The sequence below is a fragment of the Mizuhopecten yessoensis genome, unplaced genomic scaffold, assembly GCF_002113885.1.
Source record: "Mizuhopecten yessoensis strain PY_sf001 unplaced genomic scaffold, ASM211388v2 scaffold4839, whole genome shotgun sequence".
NCBI classification, from domain to species: Eukaryota; Metazoa; Mollusca; class Bivalvia; order Pectinida; family Pectinidae; genus Mizuhopecten; species Mizuhopecten yessoensis.
Genome location: NW_018405747.1, coordinates 225,651 through 252,364, shown reverse-complemented (window position 1 = coordinate 252,364; position 26,714 = coordinate 225,651). Strand labels below are relative to the sequence as shown.

Here is a 26,714-nt window from a genome sequence, read left to right as displayed (position 1 = left end):
TTGTTCATTGGTTCATTGTTTATTGACTCATTGTAGTTGACACCGTTGTTAGCGTCGAGTCGCCTCTTTTCTTGTATATAATAAATTTCGTAATACGCAAGAACATTTCCCATACATTGCTAAAACACCAATCATCATTGCAGATGCACTCTCCATATTTTCTGGCAATTCAGTTATGTGATAAGTGTTTAACATTTATATGTGATAAATAAAAAAATGTAATATACATATAAATATTTCATTTATTTTAACAAGGCGTTGCAACAAAAACCTAAGATGGAGACTCGTAGTAAAATTATCTCGTCCGTCGCAAACAATAGCTGATGCTTGGTTTGGTTTAGTATTGTTTAAGGTCCTATCAACAGCTATGGATGTTTAAGGACGTCCTCCCCTGTGTGCAAGATGCATGCGTGTGTGTTTTGGGAGGCTGCGATATGTTCGTGTTTGTCTCCTTGTGATAGCGCGGAACTAATGCCGACTTTATAGTGCTATCTTACTGAAACATACTGCCGAAGACACCCAGAAGGACACCCCACTCGGTCACATTATACTGACAACGGGCGAACCAGTCGTCCCACTGCTAAATTGCTTAGCGTTAAGCAGAAGTAGAAACTACCATTTATACAGACTCTGGTATGTCTCGGCCAGGGGAGAGAACCCAAAGCCTTCCTCAAAGGGGCGAATGTTCAACTAAAGGTCAAAAGTGAGGCATTGTCAAGGGATACATTAAGAGGAAGAAAATTGTTTAGAAAGAAGAGAAAAGATAAGATCCCGAATTAAGTCGCCTCTTACGATCATGCAATAGGGGCAGCAGGGTAAAACAGCTGATGCTGATGTGCTGTTTTTAAGCCTAAGGAATTGATACTACAGCAGTAGACACTCGCTGGTCTGTCAGTAAGTCTTCTCTAGCAACATGACATGTTGGAAAATATTATGTGTTAATGGAACTTATTCATTAAAGTCTCGAGTATGGTAACGAACGTTGGAAATGTGCAAACTTCAAACAGTAGAATGAGACCTCAGGGTTAACGTCCATCATCTGTTGCGCTGCAGTGCCAACTGTAGGTGTGAAGTGTTAACACTGCCAGGCTATAAACCCTGACTGCTGTTGTAACAACTTGTTAAGTGCTGCACCGACCCTTTAAACACACGTACCGTATGGTGGCCCAGTATGCAAACCTGCTGTACCGGTCTAGGTATGGAAACGTGCAGCACCGGCGCAGTGAATAAACGTTCTGAAAGACCTTGAAGTTAAACGTCCGGCACAAGTCAGGTTTATCAAAGTGACGCGCTAGCCTAGTTCACAGACCCCCGACGTGTTTGCTTTACATAAGATCCGCTATATGTTTTCGTTAATGCACCAATTCGATATCTGAATGTGATCCACTTGCCCATTCCTATAAACTTGCTTTGTATATTGCATTGGTCCTGTGTACTTTATTCGCGTTTCTTTGTATAAGGACACAGTGTACATAAAAAGTCTGCTATCAGGCAGATTTATTGAAAAAATATTATCTGAATTGTTTTCATTGAGAATAGCGCATTTTCCAATCATGAACCCAATCGTGAAGAAGTCTGAATATGAAATTTACATGGGTTAATCTTCTCTCGTTTTGTTGATGTTGCATATTTATGAGACGAGTCTAAGAATTTTTCAATTTAGCGAGCCTCTGGTGAGCTAAAATGAAAAATTCGTGACGAGTTTCATGAATTTCAGATGAAATGAAAACGAGTGTAAGTTCCTTTTTATTACATAACCAAGATTTGTGGCATTTATTCGTGTAAAACGACAAATTTCATGCAACCTTGAAATGTAAAAAGCCGCCATTTTGACTCCAGTGCATAAGCCTGTGACGTCATGTACCTGTCCTAGACGTGACGTCACAATTGAACAATTGAAGCTGTACAACCAATCACAGGGCTGAGAGGTCATATTACATGGGTTAATACACAAAAACATATGACATGTGTTAAATGTTAAATGTTATATGTGTTAAATTAAAAACTATCTTTAGTGAAGTAAGAACCAATGTTCACTTGTGTGGTACGTGTACATGTATGTTCATGTGTGGACGTGTACATGTGTGTACATGTGTGGTACGTGTACATGTGTGTACATGTGTGGTACGTGTACATGTATGTACATGTGTGGTACGTGTACATGTATGTACATGTGTGGTCCGTGTACATGTGTGGTACGTGTGTGGTACGTGTACATGTATGTACATGTGTGGTACGTGTAAATGTGTGTACATGTGTGGTACGTGTACATGTGTGGTACGTGTACATGTGTGGTACGTGTACATGTATGTACATGTGTGGTACGTGTACATGTATGTACATGTGTGGTACGTGTACATGTGTGGTACGTGTACATGTAAGTACATGTGTGATACGTGTACATGTGTGGTACGTGTACATGTGTGGTACGTGTACATATGTGGTACGTGTACATGTATGTACATGTGTGGTACGTGTACATGTATGTAGATGTGTGTTACAAAAGTATTAACAAATTCAAAGGTTTCTTGTCCTTGAATTATATCCTTTATTCAGTATGCGTTCATATATAAATATGGAACAAACTTGATTAACTGTTTTTATTAAAGTATTTTCTGTAAATTGCAGTAGCAGATTGCTCAAAATGCAAACAATCACAGTCGATGTGTAAATCTATAAATAAGATTAAAGGTGTAAATAACCACCAACTACCACACAGTGACGAATAATTATGTCATGGGCAAACGGCCATAGTCAAAAGAGGATATGAGATATAGGTAGAAAACGAAAGTAAAGAAGAGGCAGTAAGGGATGAAATAGCGGGAAACAAAAGAAAGAAGTACGTAGAACAGAAGTAAGGAATAGGTAAAATAATAAAAAAACGCAATAAAAGAATATATAAAATAAAAGTCAAACAGAAGTAAATGTACAACAGAAAAAGGAAAATCTGAAGTAAAGAGCAGGTGGAACAGAAGACTTTAACATAACACAGAACCACCATAGAGAGACAGCTTCGTAAGCGATATATCAATAGCACCGCTGTGAAGAGCATTGTTATTACAATCGATTAAACCGGATATGATGTGAGATTGCTTTAGTCATTAACGGCAGCTTATCTTGTCTGTGCAACATTCAATAGTGAATAAGATATAATATAGAAGTACTTCCAGAAAAATGTATATGAAATATATTAGCGCAGATAACAAGTTATATCAAATCTTCTGACCTGCTGGAAGAATGCTTTCACTTCCACTATCGCGTAAACCATTAACGCCTGTTGTTCCCGGAATAGTCGGGATACCTTTTGTTTGTAACAGATGGGAGTAAAGGAGGAGTAATTATCACCCCCTCCCCCTCCCCCATCCCTTCACTAACGTAAGGGAGGAGAAAAAACATATGGGTTAGTGAAATGTCTAACCTTTACTAAGTGTGCTAGTGTTTTTTGTGGAACACGAAATCGTGCGTAAGGTGTGACGTCATGGACGATAACGTGACCATGTAACCTTCGGCTGACGGGGTTAAAAGAACGCTTGCTTCTGTAACAAAGTAGCATGCAGGAAGCACATGGGCAAACAATGTTGACGTCTGCAAGGACACATTGTACTATAAGTATATTTTAGAACAACCTTTCAGATCAAGAATGTCAGCAAATGTTACAAAGTTGGATAACTTCTGCAACGATGTAACGCTAGTCGACGAGATTATTACGCCATCGGTTAGATACTTCTGCACCGGATGTCGCCAGTCGACGAGATTACTACACCAGCGGTATTTGGTATACAGAAGGAAAGGCGACAGGTTTAGGGTGTTACCCTGCATGTAGAAGTGATTTCTCAACGTATACTGAAACGCCCGGTCTAAAAATACCCAATGATATCAAATTAGTATTATAAAGAATAGGTGATGGACACCTCCCATTTTGTTTGCCTTATCTACGTGGAAAATTTGGCAATACTTTCAAAGAATGATATTTTAAGGGGTTTTATGCATTAAAATATCAGTAAAGTTGGTAATTTTAGACAACATCAGACGGTCGTCTTGGTAACATAACACTGTTAAGTATCGCCTATTTTCGGTATAATTTGAGAACGATAAATGTGGTGAGACGATTGCATACAGACTACGATTTGTCACTAAAGTCAACAAAATACTTCGCTTGTGATTTAAGTGTGTGTTATACTACACGTATGTTAAATTGTCTCCCCCGTGTCAGCTATCCCCTCAAAAGGACCATAAACCTTGTGTGTTTGCCTTCATTTTGTTCTCAGTTCAAACTTTGCTACTATTCCTAGCCTATGTATACACCGTGGTGCTAATTAAGTTTATTACTAAATGAGTAATAAAATTATTTTTATCAGATGGGAAGAGTGATTGTTTGATGACGATCCATCAAATACCAGACTTAAGTAGTCGATAACGTAGCCGAGTGGTCATTAATCTCGCACCAAACGGTAGTAAACTAACACTTACGCACAACTACATAGTTTACGCCACCCAAGAGAGCCCACATTTCATGTCGGGAGCGTAATTTGGTGTCCATTTTGACTGGATCTATGCAAGAGTGTTAGACTTGAACTCAATTGAACAACAAGAAATACATTGTTTTTGTACATCGAGTATCACTATATTTTTAATACGTTTATTTACGACCTTGTGTTTACACCAATATATACTCACTAAAAAGGGCTTCACACTTTTTATACTAAGTGACATATATTGTGGTTATTTTCTTGCATCAAAGTTGTTCTCAACCTTTCAAATCTAGCGACAGAAAAACAAAGTTCACAAGTACCACTCATTGGGAAACAGTGAATTAGATTTTGTAAACCTAATAACTTGTCAAACTTTAACCTGACACGTTCTGGTGCGGTCCATATGATAAATATATAGTAACCTATTGCAAAATATAAACTTTGTTTACAACTTATATTATTCACTCTTGTTGCCCCGGGTGTAAGCGCGCAGGGGGTCTTAATGTGAGGAGGTATCCGGAGTGCCAGGAGAAAATCCACGTGATCGGCCAGGTGACCCCATACATTTTCACGTCCATTCGAGGAATCGAACCCCGGTAGCCTTGGTGAAAGGCAAGTGCGTTATCCACTGTGCCAAACCCGACCACCCGAATGGAAAGCTATGGTACTTACATGTTGCTGCTCGATTAAAGCTTGTGAAATCAGCGTGATATATTCAAGAGGACTTTGCTGATTACAGACCACAACCAGAACACCGAATTTGAAAGTAAATACATTCATTTCCATAAGCGTATCGAACCTCAACGTGATTGTTTCACATATTTTTATTGCATATAAGTAATTTATTTTTTATCAAATTCAAAACAAACAAGGAAATCGTGATGATAATGCCCAGATAAAACAGAATACTCCGTCTGAACTGGGTCGAGTGTTCTCTAGTCTCGTTCAACCAGGCGATTGATCACTTGTAATTCAAGAGTCTGGTCAAACACAGTGCACTATAACATTATCACCACCAGAGGGCAGTATTTCTACTTTCGTTTACGGACGTTATGTCAACGCCATTAAACATTTCAATGAATAATGAAATTAATGAAAAAAGTTACCAATACATGCATTCCTGAAGTACCCGTGTATTCACTTTTATCGAGAACAATGTAAGAAAATGTGTCAAATCTCAAGAATAATGCCATATATTTCCATTGAATAAATCATAGCTAAGCACAAAGGCAACAAGGCTGACTGAAGTTTGAAAAAAACATGCAAAGCAAGTGAGATTTTACCTGTACCCCATTCAAAACACCTTCAAGTTCTCACTCAGGTAATCTGGCTTGTCTTGTATCAATATATAGCATTGTTAGCTTCATGAATTATTGTAAAATATCCAATGAAAATACATGAAATCATTCTTTTTGAAGCATTTTCTTACATTTATCTCGTTAATAGTAAAAACATTGATACTTCAGGAATGCATATACAGGTAATTTTTTAATGAATTAAACTATTCAATGTAATTTTGGGCCACTCAAATTCTTACTTCAAAAGTTAAAAAGGGTGTGTCAACCTATGACCAATGAAAATATTAACCAGAATATCGGTAAGCCTCGTTATAATGTCACAAAACGAAAGCACTGGGTTTGACCAGACTCTCTATTCTGCGTAGCTTGCGCAGGCAACAAGAGTCTGGTTGAACGAGACTAAGTGTTCTCGTATATAGGTAATTCAATCTGAAGTATACCGAGGGTAGCCCTTAACCGACCATTTTTCTACTCTGAAAATGATATTTCAGTGCGCTACCTTTTAACCCCGAATGCTTAGCCACATATCATGGCAATTCATTGTGAAAGTAACTAATCGGACAGGTCGGTGATTCTTTTTCTGTGTAAGAGTGAGTGGCCGTGACGTAAAATGTGTGTTCACGGTTGACTTGCGTGAGATGACTGATTATACCTGTTGTTAACATCGCCCTCAATAATCTGTTTACTTAACTAACGTCATCAGTAACAAAACTCCTGGAAAGAAGAACGTGACACACACATATATAGATACAGTCTCCCAGAAATTAATTATATCTGTTTCTTCCATCTAGCCAGGACTCATGGGTGATGCTAGAGGCCAAAAAGTTGGAAATTAAAAATTGGTCTGAAGTACTTTTGAAACACAGAAGGGAGGTGCATAACGGTCTTTTAGAAAACCTCTTGTCACAGGGGCTTGACTTTCCAGGAAATCAGCGATACAAATATATCGTTTTGAGCATATTTTGTGGGAAAAAAAAACACATTTCAAAGGCCAAGATGAAGTATAATGAGGATGAAATCATAAGAAAGTCTGAGCTCCCCGGTGGTAAAACATGTTTTCACCCAAGTCAGGGCCATCAATTTTACTCTCAGATATATCAATAATGTGTTGTCTTTCAATAACTAGAAATGAATTAATCCCTTTGATATTATATACCTACGAGTACAGAAACCAAGCATTCTACAGACTCTTCTACATTAAACGCTTAACTCGATCTTCACGTGCAACACGAGTAACAGTCAGGACTTCTACTAAGCTGTACGATAAACGTGGGACGACGGTCGTGAACTTTTGTGTAGAAAGTAACAATGGTGGCATATTTCTGCCATCGACTTTCGCTCCCCACCTACCTTTTTAACATTTTTTAATTGATTAGGTATTCTGGGACTTGCTCTGAATATCATGATTTCCATGTTTGCTGACGGACCAACTTACAAACCAAGGTTAAAAGAGATACAGACTGACGAAAGATATGGCCACGTTTTTGAGTCCCCGTCAGTGGGAAATATTCTATGTCCTTGTTCAATTGAAAGTTCCTTACTTTTCGACTATGCTCAAAAGTGTGGTTTCGTTAGCACTTCATTGGTTATTAATAAAAGAGGTGACATTACTTGGAATTGATCTAGATATACACACGGCAGGTGTCGTCAATGAAGTAGAAGTTGTCTGCCCTTCCTCCCTGAAATTCCTGGTCTGATTCTTCGTGTACTTAGCTTCCGGTGTGTTCGTGTTGATATCCCTTTTGTTCCTGTTCTGCAAGAGTCTCGTCATATTGACGGAAATATGCAATTCAAAATGATATTTATTGTTTAACATCCCAGTATTCAAGTTCAACAAACCTTTTATAATACTTTAACTATATCACGTAATGCTGATAGCCTAGTATGTAATAAAGCGTTAAGGGCATCCCAATTTTCGTTATAGAACGGTGTACCTCTTCAAAACAAGTAAAAGAGAATATAAGCTCCAGACGGCCTAGGTTAACCTTAAATGTATTAACATGCATTTCTTAGCGGTCCGTTTGGCTAAAAAAGGGTATGGATACGTTATTATTTCGATGGAATAAAAAAAACCTATATAATGGGTAATACAAAAACTAGAAAACCTTGGTAGGTTAACTCACACTGTTCAGCCACAATGAGGGGCAGATAAAACAAACTATATAATGGGGAATGCAAAAACTAGAAATCCTTGGTAGGTTAACTCACACTGTTCAACCACAATGAGGGGCAGATAAAAAAAACGATCTTGTAGGGAATACAAAAACTAGAAATCCTTGGTATGTAAACTCACACTGTTCAGACACAATGAGGGGCAGGTAAAAAACGATCTAATAGGGAATAAAGAAACTAGAAATACTTGGTATGTAAACTCACATTGTTCAGCCACAATGAGGAGCAGATAAAAAAACGATCTAATAGGGAATACAAAAACTAGAAATCCTTGGTAGGTGAACTCACATTGTTCAGCCACAATGAGGAGCAGATATAAAACGATCTTATAGGGAATACAAAAACTAGAAATACTTAGTATGTAAACTCACACTGTTCAGCCACAATGAGGAGCAGATACAAAACGATCTAATAGGGAATACAAAACTAGACATCCTTCATAGGTAAACTCACACTGTTCAGCCACAATGAGGGGCAGATAAAAAACGACTTCATATGGACTACAAAAACTATGAATCCTTGGTATGTAAACTCACACTGTTCAGCCACAATGAGGGGCAGATAAAAAAACTATCTAATAGGGAATACAAAAACTGATGGAAGGTAAACTCCACTGCTACAATAAGCGGACAGAATAAAAATAATTATCTTAAAGGGAATACAAAATGGTATCGGGATGATTTTATCATCATCATCATCATCATCATCATCATCAATAACAAAGAGCGAATGTCATGTAGTTCAAATACAGGCGTATAAGTGTGACAGTGTTTGTTATTCACACGTACATAACACGGGACGGGGTAGAAACACTCAGGAGAACCTGTGATCCTCGATATTCGCCCAGATGATGAAGTGTGCATTCCCCAGCTTGTAAATCACTATTGACAGCACCTAATGGCGATGGTAAGGTATCTGCATATAAGTTTACACGGGAACAACCTTTAAATGGTTTTCAATACTACAGTTGACAGCAGAATTAACGATGTTTGAGATATGAAGGCACATGCTACCTGTTAATATTCCATTCGTAAGTGGTTTGGTTGTTATGGGTTGCAGCCTCCTTCAGGTAAAGTGGTACCGTATACCTTAAATGATAAGGTCAACTGCTACAGACAAATAACTGACCAGTATTTTGCATTAGCCAGTGAGAGAAGCTTGTATAAGTAAATGATTTCCTCCCATGCACTGTACATTAAGTGTTTTAAGGCAGTTTGGCGTGCATGTTTGTACTCGGTGAGCATGCACACGGACGCAACTTCTTGAGCAGGTCTAAAAGGTTCTCTTGAACTAAATGAAACGTTTCCTATTTGATAAGAGCGGAAATTGAGAAAGCACTATTCGATTGCCTACTGTTTGTTTTAACAAAGATAACATGTGGTCTGTCTACAACACGAGTACATGCGGTGCTGTAAAAACTAAAATGGATGTCCATTTTACAATTGTTACAGAGCTGTAACCGTAGCTAGCATAGCCCACATTTTTACATTACACACGGTTTCGAAACCATAACCATGTATTTTATTTTACATTTCCTGAAACCATAACCGAAATAGAGCTCTTTTTCTCTTTTGTATTACAAATAGAACTGAAACAAATAGATAACAACTGTTCCTTTTCCAGAAGACAACAGTGCCCAAAATTTAGCAAACATTATGTCCCTTTTAACATGTTATACAATGCTGTAACAGCAAACCAATGTCCGTTTTACAATACATCAGTGATGTAAACATATGTTCCTTTTAATATTACATACAAATATATCTCCCTTTAATGAATCAACATTTAATCAAAAATACATCGTTATAGAAAATAATCAAACCAGTTAACTTAAATTTGGCCTCTAACAACTAACTTTTCACACCGGATTGTGAAATAGAAGCGTTTAATTCCTCTGCCGTCGGGGCTACAAATTATCGAAAAGTTTATCATCTGTGCCTAGTGGTATACTTTGGAGCATTATCTCGGCATCTCTAAAATACTTCAAATGCGTGTGTGCCACAGACTGGCACTTGTAGTTACTAAAATATTTTAAGGAATTAATAAAAGGTAGAAAAAGGATAATTACAAATAAAGACTGCATGTGGTTCGGAGGTTAAGTAATAGAATCACATGTTGTAGCAAACAATAAAATTGAAGGATATATAAGAGTTCTGTATATGAATATGTTCCTTCAATAAACCCTTCAAAAAACAAATCCTAGAGAGTGGAAAGTATAAATCAATGTTTTTAACCAATCCGATAAAATCTATTTCTACGTCAGGGTGTGTACTATTTGATTGAGAAGGCGGCTAAACATTCGCTTTTGGATTTTCATCGGGTTTTCAAGTGTTGACACTTCAAAACTAATTTCCTCTAAATGAATGCGTATGTTGGGTCGACGTTTCTCAGTATACGTCATACCTGTCTGGCTAAATGGGAGGTAGATAGAAAGATTGGGATGGTCATTAATCCCGTCAAGAGTTACCTCTGTCGCTCTGTGAAGACTAAACCAGCGCGATCTCTTCCGAACTCTATCGTCTCTGTGTAAGTAAGGCCGGCAACGTGTTATCGACATCAATCACCGTGTCAAAACATTCAATCTATCCTTATCGCCTCCATCACATACCAGAACACACCAATAGCTTGTAATTGTCTCTGCTACGTAACATTTACACCTGAGTGTAGCCAGCGCGCCATGTGCCAGTTCGTAAGATGCCCCAACACAATCAATTGCCCTATGGTCAAGAGGGCCATCTGTTAACGAACCCTTGACCTATATTCAATAAAGCGACGGCTTGCAAAACTCTCATCACCTGGCATCATAATGGTTCCGTTTGATTACAATAGTAGGTCCTAACAACGAAACAACGTACGCATAGGCGTTCATTGTTCTGGTATTTGGGGTGAATAACCTAACACAACTTAAGGTATCTGTTCATATTGACTCGTGTCCTGTTCAAATATATTATTGTCCTACAGACCGGTTGTTTATTTTCTGTATATTTCTTGTTCATTATATTAATAGTCTGTTCAGTAATTAATTGTCTGTCAATTATATTGTTCATTATATTGGTTGTCTGTCCCTACTCGTTGCCTACTTATGAAGATGCATAGCAGGACCTGAATCCGATGATGCTTTTATTTGCAGTGGCACGGAAAATGCTTTTTATGAAACTTGATCTTGGAGTTGAAGGTGTGAGCTATGTTATCTGTGAATGGAATGAAAATATGATATAAAATCATACGCAAGCCACACAGTTGTTTATCGTTTACTTGTAGTATATTACGGGTGTGTCTTAGTGTGACCACGATTAATAGCGACCACGACGAGATCCGACCAGTGGAGGAACTTTGATACCATCTCCTTCCTATTCATGGTAGCAAAAACACATTCGTTACTGCTTCCTGAACATCCTCCGTCTCTCTCTATATTTGTAAAGCTGCCAGGGATGTTGTCCTACGAAGGTATCTATCAACAGTGGTTGTCGATAATGTCAAGTTTAACAGAGCAAACAAGATGTTTGAAATGTTCGGATTCAGGAATCGACTGGAGCAGACCAGAGTACTATGTCTTTCGAGCTCGTCTTGGTCAGTATTCAGACACCGTCTCCAGACTTTCCAATGCTCAAATTCCTATCCCACGTGTTGGCAGTATCACGTGTAATCAGTGTTGACATCTGTGGAAAGTTCCCGATGAGTGGAGAAATATAACGACGCAAAAAGTGCATTAAAATAGTTTGTATATTTGCACTGACCTTGTTAGCCATTTTAAGAGTTTCATTGGTGTAATAACTTTGCTGAAATGAATGAACTCATATAACGTATTACATGTAAACGGACTGGCAAGAGGTTCTGGATTATGATCATGGGCAAACATTAAGAAAAATTTTTTTTTTGCATTTCTTAATTAGACGTTGAAAACAAAACGCCGACAAAATTAGGGTTTTCAAGCATACATTGTGGTTACTCCTAGTATGTTGATATATATTTAATGTCTGTTTACAATAGAGCATGATATTATGTTGCCCATTATAAACATTATCAAATTGTTTCATAGGCCAACAACAGTAACAATGATGACTGGTGTAGTGAAATTTAACGGGAACGAAGGTGTAGCCCGTCAATTTAACGCAAGCTCTCCGCGCTGGCAAAATCGGCATCAGATCCGTACTATCACAAGGAGGCAAGCACACCAACATACCCTGTGGCTTGCATACACACATGCAAGCAAGCATACACTACATACATGGATGCACGTCCTTAAATGACCTTAGCTGTTAATAGGACATTAAACAAATTAAACCAAACCAAACCAAACCGCGCTGGCATCACAGTCATAGTCTTAGACGAGTCATGTCATTGAGATACACGTTGTAAGCGGCTTTGACGTTCATTGAGTATAGTATTCAGTATCATCTTCTATATCCAGTATGGACCAACAAATAATTTATTTTTACGCTAGCTTCTTACAGAGAGCATGGACCATGTTGTAATTTTGATTGACGCTGACTGTCATTGAAGCGTCTTGAATGTAGCTGTCACATCCTTGACCATCACTGGTACTGCGTCTTCAAGTAAAGTGCTCATTGCGACACGCAGAATGCACCAAAACAGTATAAACCCGAGCACGAGTATCTGTTGCATCGCGATGCATATAACTATGAATGGCCGTCTGCCAAGAGCTTCCCAGTGCTACAAGGGCGAGCTAATTACACAATTAGCGGTCTGTCATTATTACCCAACTACGCACAGAAGTGTTGATGGGTAGTGGCGGCCTGCCGAGTTATCATGACGCCGTGTTGGTCAGTGTGACGTACTAATACACCTATCTGACAGGTAAATCTTGTCTATCTTACCTGTATCACACAGGTGTGCGAACAAGGCATAATACAATAGTATCCCACACAGACGGAGATAAATTCGTTTTTAGAAGGCTGCCAACATGTAAGGAAACTAATGAATTGGGGTAATTTGCCATTTAGCATACACTGTGTTATGTTATGTGTGGTATGGTTTCGTTTATTGAGCAAACATGTCGATAATCCGTGAACATGCATTTCAAACGAAAACGAGTTAATTCCCATATAAATACCAATTTTGACGTCAGACATCCGCAGACACAGCTGAAAACAAGCTTTTAGTGAAGGAAATGTTTGCCTTAACCGACATACGGAGAATAATATATTTTACGTTCAAGAGTAGGGTCGATATTTGAGATGAGTGTCACAATCAAAGGTTGAACGTGCTTTCAGCAATCAAGTAATAACAACATACAATAAATCAAAGGATAAAAACGTTTAGCGATTAACGGAACACGGCTCGATCATACAGCAGAGAACGTTACGCGAACGGGGTGACACCAAATCCTCATCAGTGTCGCAAACATTTTCAAGCCAAAAGGCAAACGGTGTCAATCACGTTGTTGTCTCTTGAACATTCATTTAAGCATTGAACTGTTTTTGTATGGTATTTATGATCTATTTGGATGACACAGCTTTGCAAGCAAACAACATAATGCGCGCTAGCGCATTATGATTTGTTAAAGATATATTAAAGTATGAACACATGTTCTACTACTGTAATGACGACACAACTGTGACGTCACAATATCTTTGCTGAGGTCAATTACCAACATGTTGGGAGTCCATGACGGATGGCGATGTACATTGTACTGTATTAACGATATGACATTGAAATGTTTTGCTACATTAGCATATATGTAAATTAGACAATTTGTCTTTTAATGAAAACCATAATGGGTTAAGCACGGAATATATTTCGTGCTTCTGTGATAATTTTATTGTAATTGTATTGAACGACCGTTTAAATTATGAAATAACTGTGATATGAATTGCTGTTTTAGTAGACCAACAATTGTTTTATGTACATTTATTTGATGTGATACTACTTTGTCTTTTAACTAACCAAGTTTACTAACAGAGGACCCTGTGGAAGATTAGCTTTGCTAAACAGGTTTTGTATCCTCAATAAATAAAGTTTATTATTATTATTATTATTATAAAGGCAAAACTACGCACCGCTCACAATTTGACGTTGCGGGGTAAGCTGCACAGGTTCCTATGCTTTGTCTTTATGAGATTGAAAATAAATTGGCTCATGGATTATAGTGTTCCCGATTTGACATAGTAGGGTAACATTTTAAGGTATATAGACGCTACTAATGAATCTGATTTACAGAACAGGGTTAAGGAGTTGACTTCGCCGAGTGAACTTTACCAGAGGGATGGGCGGCGGGGTTTGATGTTTTACTCGTTGTATCGAGCTCACTGGAGCATTTCAATACATAGTTGGTTAACAAGGAAGGAGAATCGTTACGTATTTAACCGGAGTCTGGTCAGACGCTCCTGTATACCAACCAATCTTACCAAAATGTATATATGTTTAACATAGTCATACTGTTATTGTCATAGAATGGCAAACTCCTGTAGCAGGAAATATAAATCTGAAAACACAATTGACTGTATAACCAATAGACAGCCTGTTTCCCTTTAACCGCCGAGTCGTATAATAGCTTTATCCGCCCTTGCAGTGGCAATATGAACGGTTTTACGTTCAGTGTAAGCATTAATAAAATGAAATCAGCATGAACTTACTGTAAACAAAAGATTTTCCTTCACGCATATATTTTATATCAGTAGATCTTGCAAAAATAACAAGTATGTTTTTGCCTCTCTATATTGTTATGGACGGATGGGTAAAATCTGCCAGAGGGGTCCGGCACGTGCAAGGCAGACTCGGTTTCGCCTTCTTATGAAAAGCAACACACCAATTAATGGTAATATGAATTCGAACATTTAGAGAGAATTCATGGCAAGTCCTATATGGTAAAATATGTTTTCCTCCATATTGTCAATGAATTAAAGAGGCGTCTTGCAAAATAACGTGTCTTGTTCACAAAGGGGATACATATAAAAATATGAAGTAAGACACACCAGAACCCAGTGGTTACACTGGCTTAAACTGACCACAACTACACCTATCGCAGTTCAAAGTTCAAGTATTCTATTGCAGGGTTAACCAATACCTTACATACACTGTACATATACAATGCAATGGTTGTATGAAAAAAGTCATATAATAATGTTGCTGTGGCTGGGACAAACTGTCCAGGTATCGTGGAATGTTTTATCTAGTAAATTATGAATGTAACCTGTGACCTCTAACATATCCTTACCTGTAGGTCATGTGATCAATCTTTACTGCACATGCACAGGTTTTACCTTTATTAAGAAATTGTTCGTAGCAGACGAGTTGAAGGCGTTGAATAATTAGGAAGAGATAGGAACTAATGTGTCTATGTTGTTTACTCTCTGAATGATTTAGTTAGATATATAACAAATCGTATTAATTCTGTTAATTAGTACCAGATACTTTGGCCCTATTTATATTACAGTATACCTTTTTTCTTATTTTTTCTTTTTATAACCCAGGCATGCATACCTCATTCGTTGGTTGTCTGGGGATGGGCTGCCCCAGCTACAAACAACAATACCTGAAACACCCTCTATTTTCTTCATCACAAATTAACACTTGTTCATTTTTTTCTGTCTCACTTTTTCACACTCTCATACTGTAATTTCTACTTTCTTACCTCACTTTTTTTACACTCTCGTACAAACCCTCCTAACACGGAGGTAACAAAAAAATAAAAATTAACACGGAAATTTTGTCCGGTTTCCGGGTTCCTTATATAATAAGTTATGTGTTTTCATGTATTTCCGCTGATTGTTGAAAACAGTATATTTTTATTAACTTGCAATTGGTAAGTAATGTTCAGACTATTTGCTGTTTGAATTTTTGGAAATTTAAGAACCACTTATATTTAATGATAATGTAAATAAGACTAAACTAATCATATACTACGTAATAGATTTTTAATTGTTCTTGCTAGCATTGTATAGAGTCATTGTTATTTGTTCCGGTCCACCTGCAGTCCTCCATTTTTTATACTTGTAATGATCAACATACTGAAACTCTTTGTAACATTAATAGAGTAAGTTCATTTACAATAATATCTAATTTAAATAATGTATATTAAAAATGACGTACGTAAATGGGTTTCAATAACGTGTAATGTAGATAATATCAATTAGCCAATTTAATAGGTAACAAAGTCTATTTCAGTTCATTAACATTATTGGTTAATTTTAAAGGAAGCAATTAATATAACCTGGACAAAATTATAAATATGAAATATAATTCATGACATATAAGAATTCCAGTTATACCGATAATGACTTGCAATGTAACAGGCACAGTGTAATGTTTAAATACTATACGTGTGTTATTGTGTTCTTTTGTTGTGTTCGTCCACAATGTGTCTATGATGGACATCATTGAACAATAAATGGTGAAAATACAGGATCGTGTTTGTTGTCACGCCTCTGCCCTAATCCCATCCCTGGTTCCCGAGTCATGTGTTGGTATATTACACACTAAAATGGGTCTTCCGTGTTATGAAGCAATGACCTGACGAATTAATCCAGCATGGTATATAGCTATATTTAGCATGCAAACATTATTGGGGCTCGAAATAGATTTTAGTGTTCGGATGAGTACTTTATTTCTGTGATATACAAACATTAAGATATTATGTAGATATTTTGAACTTAATTTCTTAAAACGCGCCGAATAAACATGTTATTTTCATCTCTGTTGTGCTGTTTTGTACAAGAGAACGTGATAATCGATGCCGTCTATGTAATTCATAAACACGTCACAACTGAAAACGAGGGTAAATAAAATAATCATGTGTTGGTTAAATAAAGGGGATATTTTTAATCTTCAATGTTAATAAAGATAAATTTAAGAAAAAGTTGTTTATGTTTCAATTGATATTTAACTATATTGTAGATAAAACGTGTATTATATATCGCAAACAAATGTTCGAATCGAGTATTGTGAACACTCTGAAGTTCATCATCTGTATTGTTACCAAGGAGACGACTTTCCATTTTTTTAAACAAAGATTACAGTAATGACGATTTGTTTTTATAATTTCAAAACCATAAACATAAAAAAAATGTTGAAATTGATTTTTATGTACAGGACTTTGTGTATTTGACTATTACAACATACTGGCAATAGTTACGGACTATATTTTCTCAGCGGAAGACGACCAAAATAAAGGGCAGTATTAACCTCTATAATGACGTATGAATAGCTGTAAATGGGCCACCAAGTAAAACAAAATACTTCAAAACAGAACAAATGAAAAGAAAATTGTTATACACACATAAGTGTCGTATTTATCAAATAATGTTTATTTGAGTTTCACAATGAGAGATAACATATAATGCCATTATTATTACAACAGAACCGAAGATTCTGTGTGAATAAAATGTGGAAACATTATGATTTTTTTATATTCCTTAACAACGCTGTTATTCAACAGGAGATTTTGTTATGTTGGGCGACCACCAATGGCTGATAGTATAAGGTACAGTACCAGTCGGAGCAGGCTTTTCACATCAAGAAGGAGAAATACCATTACCACAGCATTTTATATCCATTATTCAGTTCCACACACGCGCATTAATGGTCCCTTAACTGTTGCCTTAACGTTGTAAGGAATGGTAGGACGCCTGCAATATTGCCCATCCATTCGCAAGGTCAAAACACGCACATTAATAATCCCTTAACTAGTTATTTATCATTGGTAGTAATAGTAGGACGCTTAAAATATTTCCAATCCATTTCCAAGGTCAAGAATGTTAGGACGCCTGCACCATTTCCAATCCATTGCTATAGGGTCCAAACACGCGGGTTCACGATCCCTCAAACATGTTGCTATCACTGTTCGGAATGGAGGCAAGTCATTATACCTAGCCTATGATCATACTCTGTTTGAAATATACGTTATCGTTTAAATATAAATGTATAAACTATTTACTGCAATAGCTTACGATAGCAATCTGTTTTAAGAGTGAAATAGTTCTGTACTTATCCGCCAGTTATCTTCCTGTTCTGTCTGGTGGCCTAGTGTTTTTGGTGCATTCTTTTCCAGAGCATGTTTTACCCCCTCACCCCCCNCACACACGCGCGCGCACACACACACACATTATTACACCAATCAAAGGGCGGTGGACATGTATTAGAGTTCAATATTAAAATATACTACGATACCGAATACAGATACATAATCGCAACTGAATTTAGTGAATGTAGGATTTTTCATTATAAAATTGAAGGACGGGCACACAGACCTTGTTCCTGTGGTAAAAATACGTAGATTCTGTGGTCATCAGGCCAAACCTTTAATAAATCGTTTCTGTGAAAACTAGAAATATAGTTTTTGCAATAACTGGATTTAGTTTCTATGGTAACCAAACATAGTTTATACAGTAACCAGGCACTAGTACCACTAAAGTAAAACAATACGGGTTAAGTCTATATTTCTTAAGATACCAAATAAAATATTAAACAGATTATTAAACATGTTCTTGGAGTTGGTAAACACATTTGTCCTTAGAGAGACCATTAATGGTAAATGACGTGACGTCATGTTAGCCGACGTAACGCCACTAGCTTCACACTCTGTGTTAACCAAGAAACGTGCTGTGATACTAATCACACCTATATGTTATCCGACGTAACGCCACTAGCTTCACACTCTGTGTTAACAAAGGAACGTGCTGTGACACTATGCGCACCCTAAATGGTATCCGACTTAACGCCACTAGCTTCACACTCTTTATTAACTAAGAAACGTGCTGTGATGCCATGTACACCTTACACCTATATGTTATCCGACGTAACGCCGCTAGCTTCACACTCTGTGTTAACAAAGGAATGTCTTGTGATACTATTTACACCTGTCATGTGATCCGACGTAACGCCACTGGCTTCACACTCGGTGTTAACAAAGGAAAGTCTTGTGATACTATTTACACCTTACATGTTGTCAGACTGAACGTCACTAGCACACTCCATTAACCAAGACACGTTTTATGATACTATGTACACCTAACATGGTATACGACGTTACGTCATCGGCTACATTAAGTGTAAATAAGATAGCTAGTCCTCGGTCATACCAAACAAAAGTGTCCGGAGTAAATTTATTTCGTAACTAGAATGGGCAACGAAGTGTGACGTCATATCAGAGGCTCCATTTCTGAAGTAACGTGAATATATAAACAATGCCGCTACTACAAACGTGCTGATTAATTGAATGAAAACTCTATTTGCATATTGTCTGACCTCTCATCACAAACCATATTTCGCCGGTAATGTGGAAATCTGTCCAAATATTTATATAAATGTTGCTTCAAGTTATGTGTAACGTGGATGTGCGTATAAATTGAGTGACAGGTCTGTTAATTGTAAGAGCCTGGAGATGTATGTGTAGGACGCATATTTACTTAACGCTAAATATGAATCTCTCAAATTAAGGGACTGCTTTTAAATTACTTCTAAAACAAAAATACAGCACATTCTGAAACATCGGTTTCTGTGACAGCAATGTAAGCATACCTGCTATCTAATGAGTTAACTTCCTTATCTAATAAAGAATCCATACAATCTTCCGGAACCCCACAAACGATCGTACAGGAGACTTTGAAGAGAAGCATCTTCCAAAGTTAATGAGGTCGAAAATGAGGAAGTTTTTTATTGTGAAATTGTTTATGTTAAACAGAAGGTGTATAGCTCATCGGCAGAGACCTGTTTCAGGTAATTAAACAAACACTGCCTTGGGCTTCCGATGTTATGTACTTATATGTAATTCAAACAGATTTATGATAAAATATTCCAGGACAAAAATCATCCCCTGGTGACGGACAGGGTCAGACTTCTCGCATCGGTGTTAAAAATAATAAATCATTCAAAATATAAAACCATCTTCAAAGATGACATGTCTGTTAGAAGCGCTCCTCTCATTTAAACAATATGTCTGTAAAATACAGCAGCATAGATTTTCGTTTGTATTAATTAGCATTAATGAATTTAACCCCGTCATTATAAATTATAAAATGTTCCTGCTGCATTTAAATTCATGCTCTACAATGTGCACGTTTAAGTACATACGCAAAATAAGATCGGAATGAAACTCAGGTGACAAAATAGGATATGTTGTATCAACTCATGTATGTATGTCACTAAAAAATACCAACGTCACTTCCAACAGTTTCGTAATAATATAAAAATTACGTTAAAAAACCTACCCTTCTGGGAGCGTTTTCAAATCCCTCGTCCGGACAGAACTCTGCCAGATTTAAGATAAGCTGGACCTCGGAAGCCACAAATAAAATTGTCGTGCTCCACTTGGAGCCACGCCTCTGACCGTCAACAGGTGGCGCTTCCAGTGACGAGTCGGAGTCGCTAACGCCGTTTTCTTTGACGTCATCATCCGTGTGTGCAAATACACCCGATGCGGTACCGTTGGTGCTCGTGAAGTCAAAACGACGGCACGTCGCAGGGGTATTATTGATGGGCGTATCCCCATGTCCCAAAATAATAGGGACGATCTCTTCATCCCTTGGGGCAGGATGGGGGTCAAGATTTACGATTGTGGTATTGAACTCCTGTGAGGATTCTGAGTCGAGGCAGCCGGAGGCAACAACGGACAGCTCGGTGTAGGATGTGTTACCTGGCCTCGTCATTCATATGGTTCGCTGAGAGCACAACAATGGCCGGACAAACTACCAACCCAACAACATCGTAACACTAACAGGTGTAACCAGGACAAACACACAACACTATCACCAATAGCACCATTGGGGTACGTGCCCCTACATATACACGTTTGAGTGCAGGCCCGATTACATTGTGCAGTTAAGTTTGTAGAATGATACAATCTAAGGATTTGAGAATTCCTTCCATGAGATGAGAGTTATTCTGGCACGCTAGTAAGGAAGGTGGTCGAGTGAGCGGTACCCACCCTCCGAACACGTACACAAGCACGTGTAGGTGGACCTATCGGAGGCGCGCTCTCCTCTGCCTCCACGTTGTTCCTTAACGTTCGCACCTGGACGCCAATACTCCATCCCCTGTATTCCGATACATGTGTTACAACGTACTAGGAACATTATCGGGCTCTCTCCAGAGATCTCACCTTTGCTATTTCGGCTTATATATTTTTGATTCGTTGTATATATTAGAAGTTCTAATATGATTTATTAGCAGTGTCCTGTATTTAACATCGCGTTGAAGGCGTTCTTGCTTTTATTGCAATAAAGTACAAAAAATAAAACACCACCACATTAAGCTTCAAATTATACTTATTTCTATTATCAAAGCGATATGTTAACGGGATGGGTATGCTATTCTTTGACTAGCAGGACTCGCCTACAAGCCGATTCCCTTTAAGTTTGGTATCAGCGATTTGTAACGAAGCAGCAGGACATCGCCCTTTTGGTTCCCATATGTGTAGCGCTTAAGAGTAATTTTACAAATTATACAAGGCGCTATATACATGTTGTATATTATTATTATTATTATATTATTATTAAAACATATAGTCCTCAAAAAGTACAGACGTTAGTCTTATTTAAACAGGATATACAAATGGCGCTGCACTTATTGTTGTGTATATCATATAAGGTGCAAGGTACTAAAAAACCTGGGGGGGTTTGTGAGCAAAGTGATGCTTCTAATTTGCAAATATCTTTTGACACTTACATGTTCTGTGAAAGCGAACAACGTGCGTTTACGTGTGGTTGACCTTGACGTAGCCAAGGAAATCTCTGCTTGCCAAATTCTTAAAAAGATGTCTCCGTACATACAACACAATATATAACAATAAAAATATGTAATAAACATACATTACTGGTTTCTTCTTTATAATTATATACATCGTATTAAATAGTGCGTGTATCTAAGAACATGAAATAACTTGGTGATTTTCACCGAATCGGAATTGGACGGGTAACATTTAGAGTTCAATAAAGCCATATTGCTGCATCTTAAATACAACCATATCATCTGAAATCGCAGCCAGAGAGTCTGAAACGATGCTACTTTCCGCCATCTTGGATGAAAGTTTGTGGTATCTAAGTGGGCGGGACTTATCGGCGGATATCTCGGAAAGGTCTATTATTCCTGTTTGACTCCATTATAGTACACTTCTACGGGACTATCTATTGTTAAAAGTACAGAGATTCCAGGCATGTCAGACATAACTACCCCTACCTGTGAATACCTAACCACGTGTTACAATAGACAACTATTTAATTACACCGGTTTGACTAACGGGTACGTGTGCTCCCAACAATAACGCGTCGCGTGATTCACGAGACTGAGTACACTGCGGCATCTAACCCCATTACTTAGGTCATGTCATTGGGACGTAAGAATCTCAACATAACTAAGAGTGTGATTCCTTTAATGTTTTATGATTTTAGGTAATAGTTGCAGGAAGATCCATCAAACGAAACTATGTAAAGAGTGGCAGAACACGGGGCCAGCTAGTGTGTTAGATATAAAAAGATGAATGAAGGAGCGTGGGTATCACCGGAAGTGACGCGAACGCTGCAGAAATGATGAATGGCGTGGTGCTATATGTCAGGTAAGTATGGCAAGACCGCTTAACAGTTAGTCAGAACTAATGCAGTAAAATGTGTTAGAAGATATCAAACTAATATTAGGTTAACTTAAGACATGTTTCCTTTTAATTCTATCGAAAACACCGAAAACATTTATTAAGTATTTATTGAACAAAATATAGGATACTTATATCGACTGTATGAAAGGTCTTATAAATACATTTCAATTAGACATCTCAGGATGTTCAAGAAGTTTACTATATATCTTATATAATTAAGAGGTTATCTTATAAACTTATAAATTCTTCTTCACTTGTACTTTTATAAAACATTTTAAGTTTTTCATATTTGTTTGTTCAGGAATATAAACGCTGGGTTAGATTGACACACGTAAGAAGGATCGTCAGAATACAAGAAGGCTCAAATGTTAGCAAGGTCTGAAAAACTTTATTTCAGCTACATTAACAACAGATAGACAACTCGTTTAGCCACATCGGAGAATGGACACTGACGTTATGTTCTTCACAACACCCGTCCTGTCTTAAGTTAATGACGCTACCACACGACCGCTCCCTGGACGAGAAAAACAGCTGTTCAATACATAGTACAACGCCTGACGTAAGGTAATTGAACAATAGAATAACTGCACTTTTAATAGCACTGGGTTTGTTTACACTGGGGTGAATATGTTGCAACGTAAATTGCATTACGCTTCCCAAACACTATGTTTAAAGAGCTCATGATCACCAAATCGAATTTTTAGGGCAGGGCTTCGTTTTGGATAATACAGAATGACACTGATTTGCTTTCGACCATTAGTCGTAGTAAAATATATATTGTTTTGAAAAGAAGCTAGATTTTTCATTTTTTTTTTTTTTTTTGGTTATTTTCAATAAATCTAGCTATGCATTCGAAACAAATTAAATAATCTCTTCTTTTGTGTATCTCGTATACATTGAACTGAACATTTTTTTTCACAATTATAACTATTACTATTCTCCATATGTTGTAAAGCGCTTTAGAGTGATTTTACAAATTGTATGGGGCGCTATATAAATGTTGTATATTATTATTATTATTATCATTATTTGGCTTTGAGGAAAGGAATATGATGTTGCGTCGGCACAAAAAATATAATGCAATTTAACATGGGCCTTTGATTATTACATTTGTTATTTATTTATTTTTTACCTACAAGTTACCTGAAAATTAAGAACGCCAGTGGTCAACGTTGAACATATATTTGGTGACCAGGGTTGATATCTCTGTCATGGCAGGGGGGCACTGTTCGCCGCTTCCTCTTCTGCATACGTCTCGACAGCAGATTACTGACCAATCGAGCGTAAAATATGCTTAACTGTCTGTGAAAACCTTCTAATAGAATGTCACCTGATCTATTGAGAAGAGAAGATAGAATAGTCTGTACGACTGATTCTCCGTGTGATGAGATTAACAAAGAGCTCTCGTCCACAACACATCAGTTTGGAGAATATTATAATGATCGCACTGGCAAAATATTCCGAATATCAGATAGGACTGACAAACAACCTGTTCTCTGGCCCATAGATTAACTTAGTTGTCTGCTGGGACTCGCATTAAATCATAACGATATTAACACACCGTTTACAGATATCCTCATTTTCCCAGATGTCAATTTTCCCACCGTATCCAAATTTCAAATAGGAATGGTTTATAGTTTACTTTTCTTAATTATGAATTCTTTAATTGCATGATTACATTATTACTTAACGTATAGATCCTTGATTTTTAATCAACATAGCTCTACGCGAGCACCTTGCTTTTGCAAGATTAAGTATTAATAGTACAAGGTCTTTGACTTTTGTTCATATCTTACATGAGTTTCCTTTTCATATGAGATTATGAAACGAGTCTTAGAAATTTTCAACTTCGCGAGCCTCTGGCGAGCTAAAATAATAAAAAAAAAATCGTGACGAATGGAAACAGGCGTAAGATCCTTTTTATCACATAATCAAGATTTGTGGCATTTATTTGTGTAAAACAACAATTTTCATGCAACCTTGAAATGTAAAAAGCCGCCATTTTGACTCCAGTGTGTAAGTCTCTGACGTCATGTACTTGTCCTATGCGTGACGTCACAAGTGAAACAATTGAACATTACAAACAATCACAGGGCTGATAGGTCATATTACATGGGTTAATACCTCAAAAAATATGACATGGGTATATTCACTGGATAACACAGTACATAATGTAGCATGATGCAGAAAATGCTTATTCTTCCGGAACACCTGGTCTTATTCTCAGTGTACTTTTTAAAGGTGTCCATGTAAATCTTTCCTTTGTTCATAGTTTGCCCTACATGTAGTTTTATCGATTTAGAGTTCAAATAACATTTTAGTTGTCACTTCAATATTCCCTTCTTATATTGTTACTATTTGAATAGAATGGTGAGTTTCTTTTAGATGTTTAAAATTACTAGAGTACAGGAAAATGGTAGTATGTTCGTTTGCTATTTGTATAACACCAGTGTGTGTTATATATTTATAAAAAAATATCGGGGTGTCGATGGACGCCCATGACCCCGACATCCGTACGAAGACAGTCAAGTAATAATACTGGCATGTGGTCAAATATTTGTATCTATCATACATAAAATTCCATTGCAACGAAGTTTAGCTACCGTTAAACATGATTGTAAGTACATTGGCTCTAAATGTACTTCCTTTTCTTTCTTTTTCAGAGTTGTTCCATTAACATGAGGTTGCTGGCGTCGGCTAGTGCAAGGAAACATGACTCTACAGTAATAGATCTCTCACGTGTGGTGTGCGGATCATTCTAAATATACAGCCTCCATAAATCTTCTCAGGTAAATATTTACAGTCCTCTGGCCCCGGGGGTGGGGCCTGCCATTCTGGGTCATGTTTACAGATGGAAACCTGTATTTTTTTAATATAAGTACTAAAAGCTGGTTGGTATTGAATAAACGCATGTATGATACGTTGACCTGAGCTATAACTCTCCACATAAATATTTCTAGTTTCTACAGAGATGAGATATCCTGAACTATATTACTGCATGGGTCAAGTTTCATAAAAAAGTCACAATTATAGTGTATAATTGACGTTAAATCAGTAAAGCTGTCATAAAGATCTATTCCGAATTTTATATTGACGTTAATTCAGTAAAGCCGTCATAAAGATCTATTCCGATTTTTATATTGACGTTAAATCAGTAAAGCTGTCATAAAGATCTGTTCCGAACTTTATATAGACGTTAATTCATTAAAACCGTAATAAAGATGTATACTGAACTTTATATAGACGTTAAATCTGTTTTTTGACGTCCATTCAGTTTAAAGCCATAACAACGATGCATTCCTAACTGTATTTCGACGGGCATTCAGTAAAGCCATATTTGACGTTCATTTAGTTAGGAACACGTTACAAAACATTTCCCGTTGCTATGACAACGTCCAAACGTTTAATGTTTATTTCAGTTAGTTAGCGACTCAGTAGCCGAAGAATACATTCTATTGTTTTTTTATACCGTTTTTTATATCATTTTTGTCTTTTATAATTCGCTTTTCATACATACTATACATACTGGTACAACAAGGATTTGTCATATGAAAGGCCGTTATAAATGTTACATGTCCACGGAAAAAACCCGTATATAACTCCTGATAAGCCTCTTAAAAAGTGAAAGCACTAGGGAATTACTAAAAAACTATATGTTTCTTTGTGTACATACATACATAAAAGATGATGTATATATATATATATACAATTTATGTTTAAATATTCCTTACAGCAAAGAAACTGTAACGTTATCATTTTTAGGGTTTCCTGTTACGTTTTAGCATGCGGTTTAACAAATGATGGAATTTCTGATGATTACGTCAATCGTATGTCTCGATTCTTGTTAAAAAAAATCCTAAATAAATAACACAATTTTGAATTGGTATGTTTGTCTACATCTTTCAAATGTTAATATCTGCCTATTATGCAACGTTCTTATAAATGCTATATTGTTACTTGAGATGACGATTATATAAATATAGTTCACGTTGGATTTCAAACGGTATAAACACTTGCAAGGGGAAGTACAGTGATTATTAAGCAAGCTTAAAACCTATGTAAATGAACTGTTCTCCTATGTGCCGTTCTTATAGCGACCCTCCCAATTAATGCATGTTACGATGTTATGTCCATGTGTTCCCGTAGCACCAGACGAAACCGTTTCAACTTATTTCTATCTCACGTATTTATCCAGAATTATCCAGAATTGATTTTCTTTGTCAGTGT

The 26,714-nt window shown here is 37.1% G+C and overlaps 1 protein-coding gene across 1 annotated transcript in view; it reads right to left on the bottom strand.

The window, feature by feature from the left end:
• LOC110449896 (sodium-dependent noradrenaline transporter-like) overlaps positions 1-20,834 on the bottom strand; it is a 49,174-nt gene extending 28,340 nt beyond the window's left edge. The window contains exon 1 of the mRNA XM_021497042.1: positions 20,110-20,834. Coding sequence (XP_021352717.1) covers positions 20,110-20,547 — 438 coding nt within the window. The 5' untranslated portion in view covers positions 20,548-20,834. The remainder of the gene's footprint in view (positions 1-20,109) is intronic.
• Positions 20,835-26,714: the final 5,880 nt, after the last annotated feature.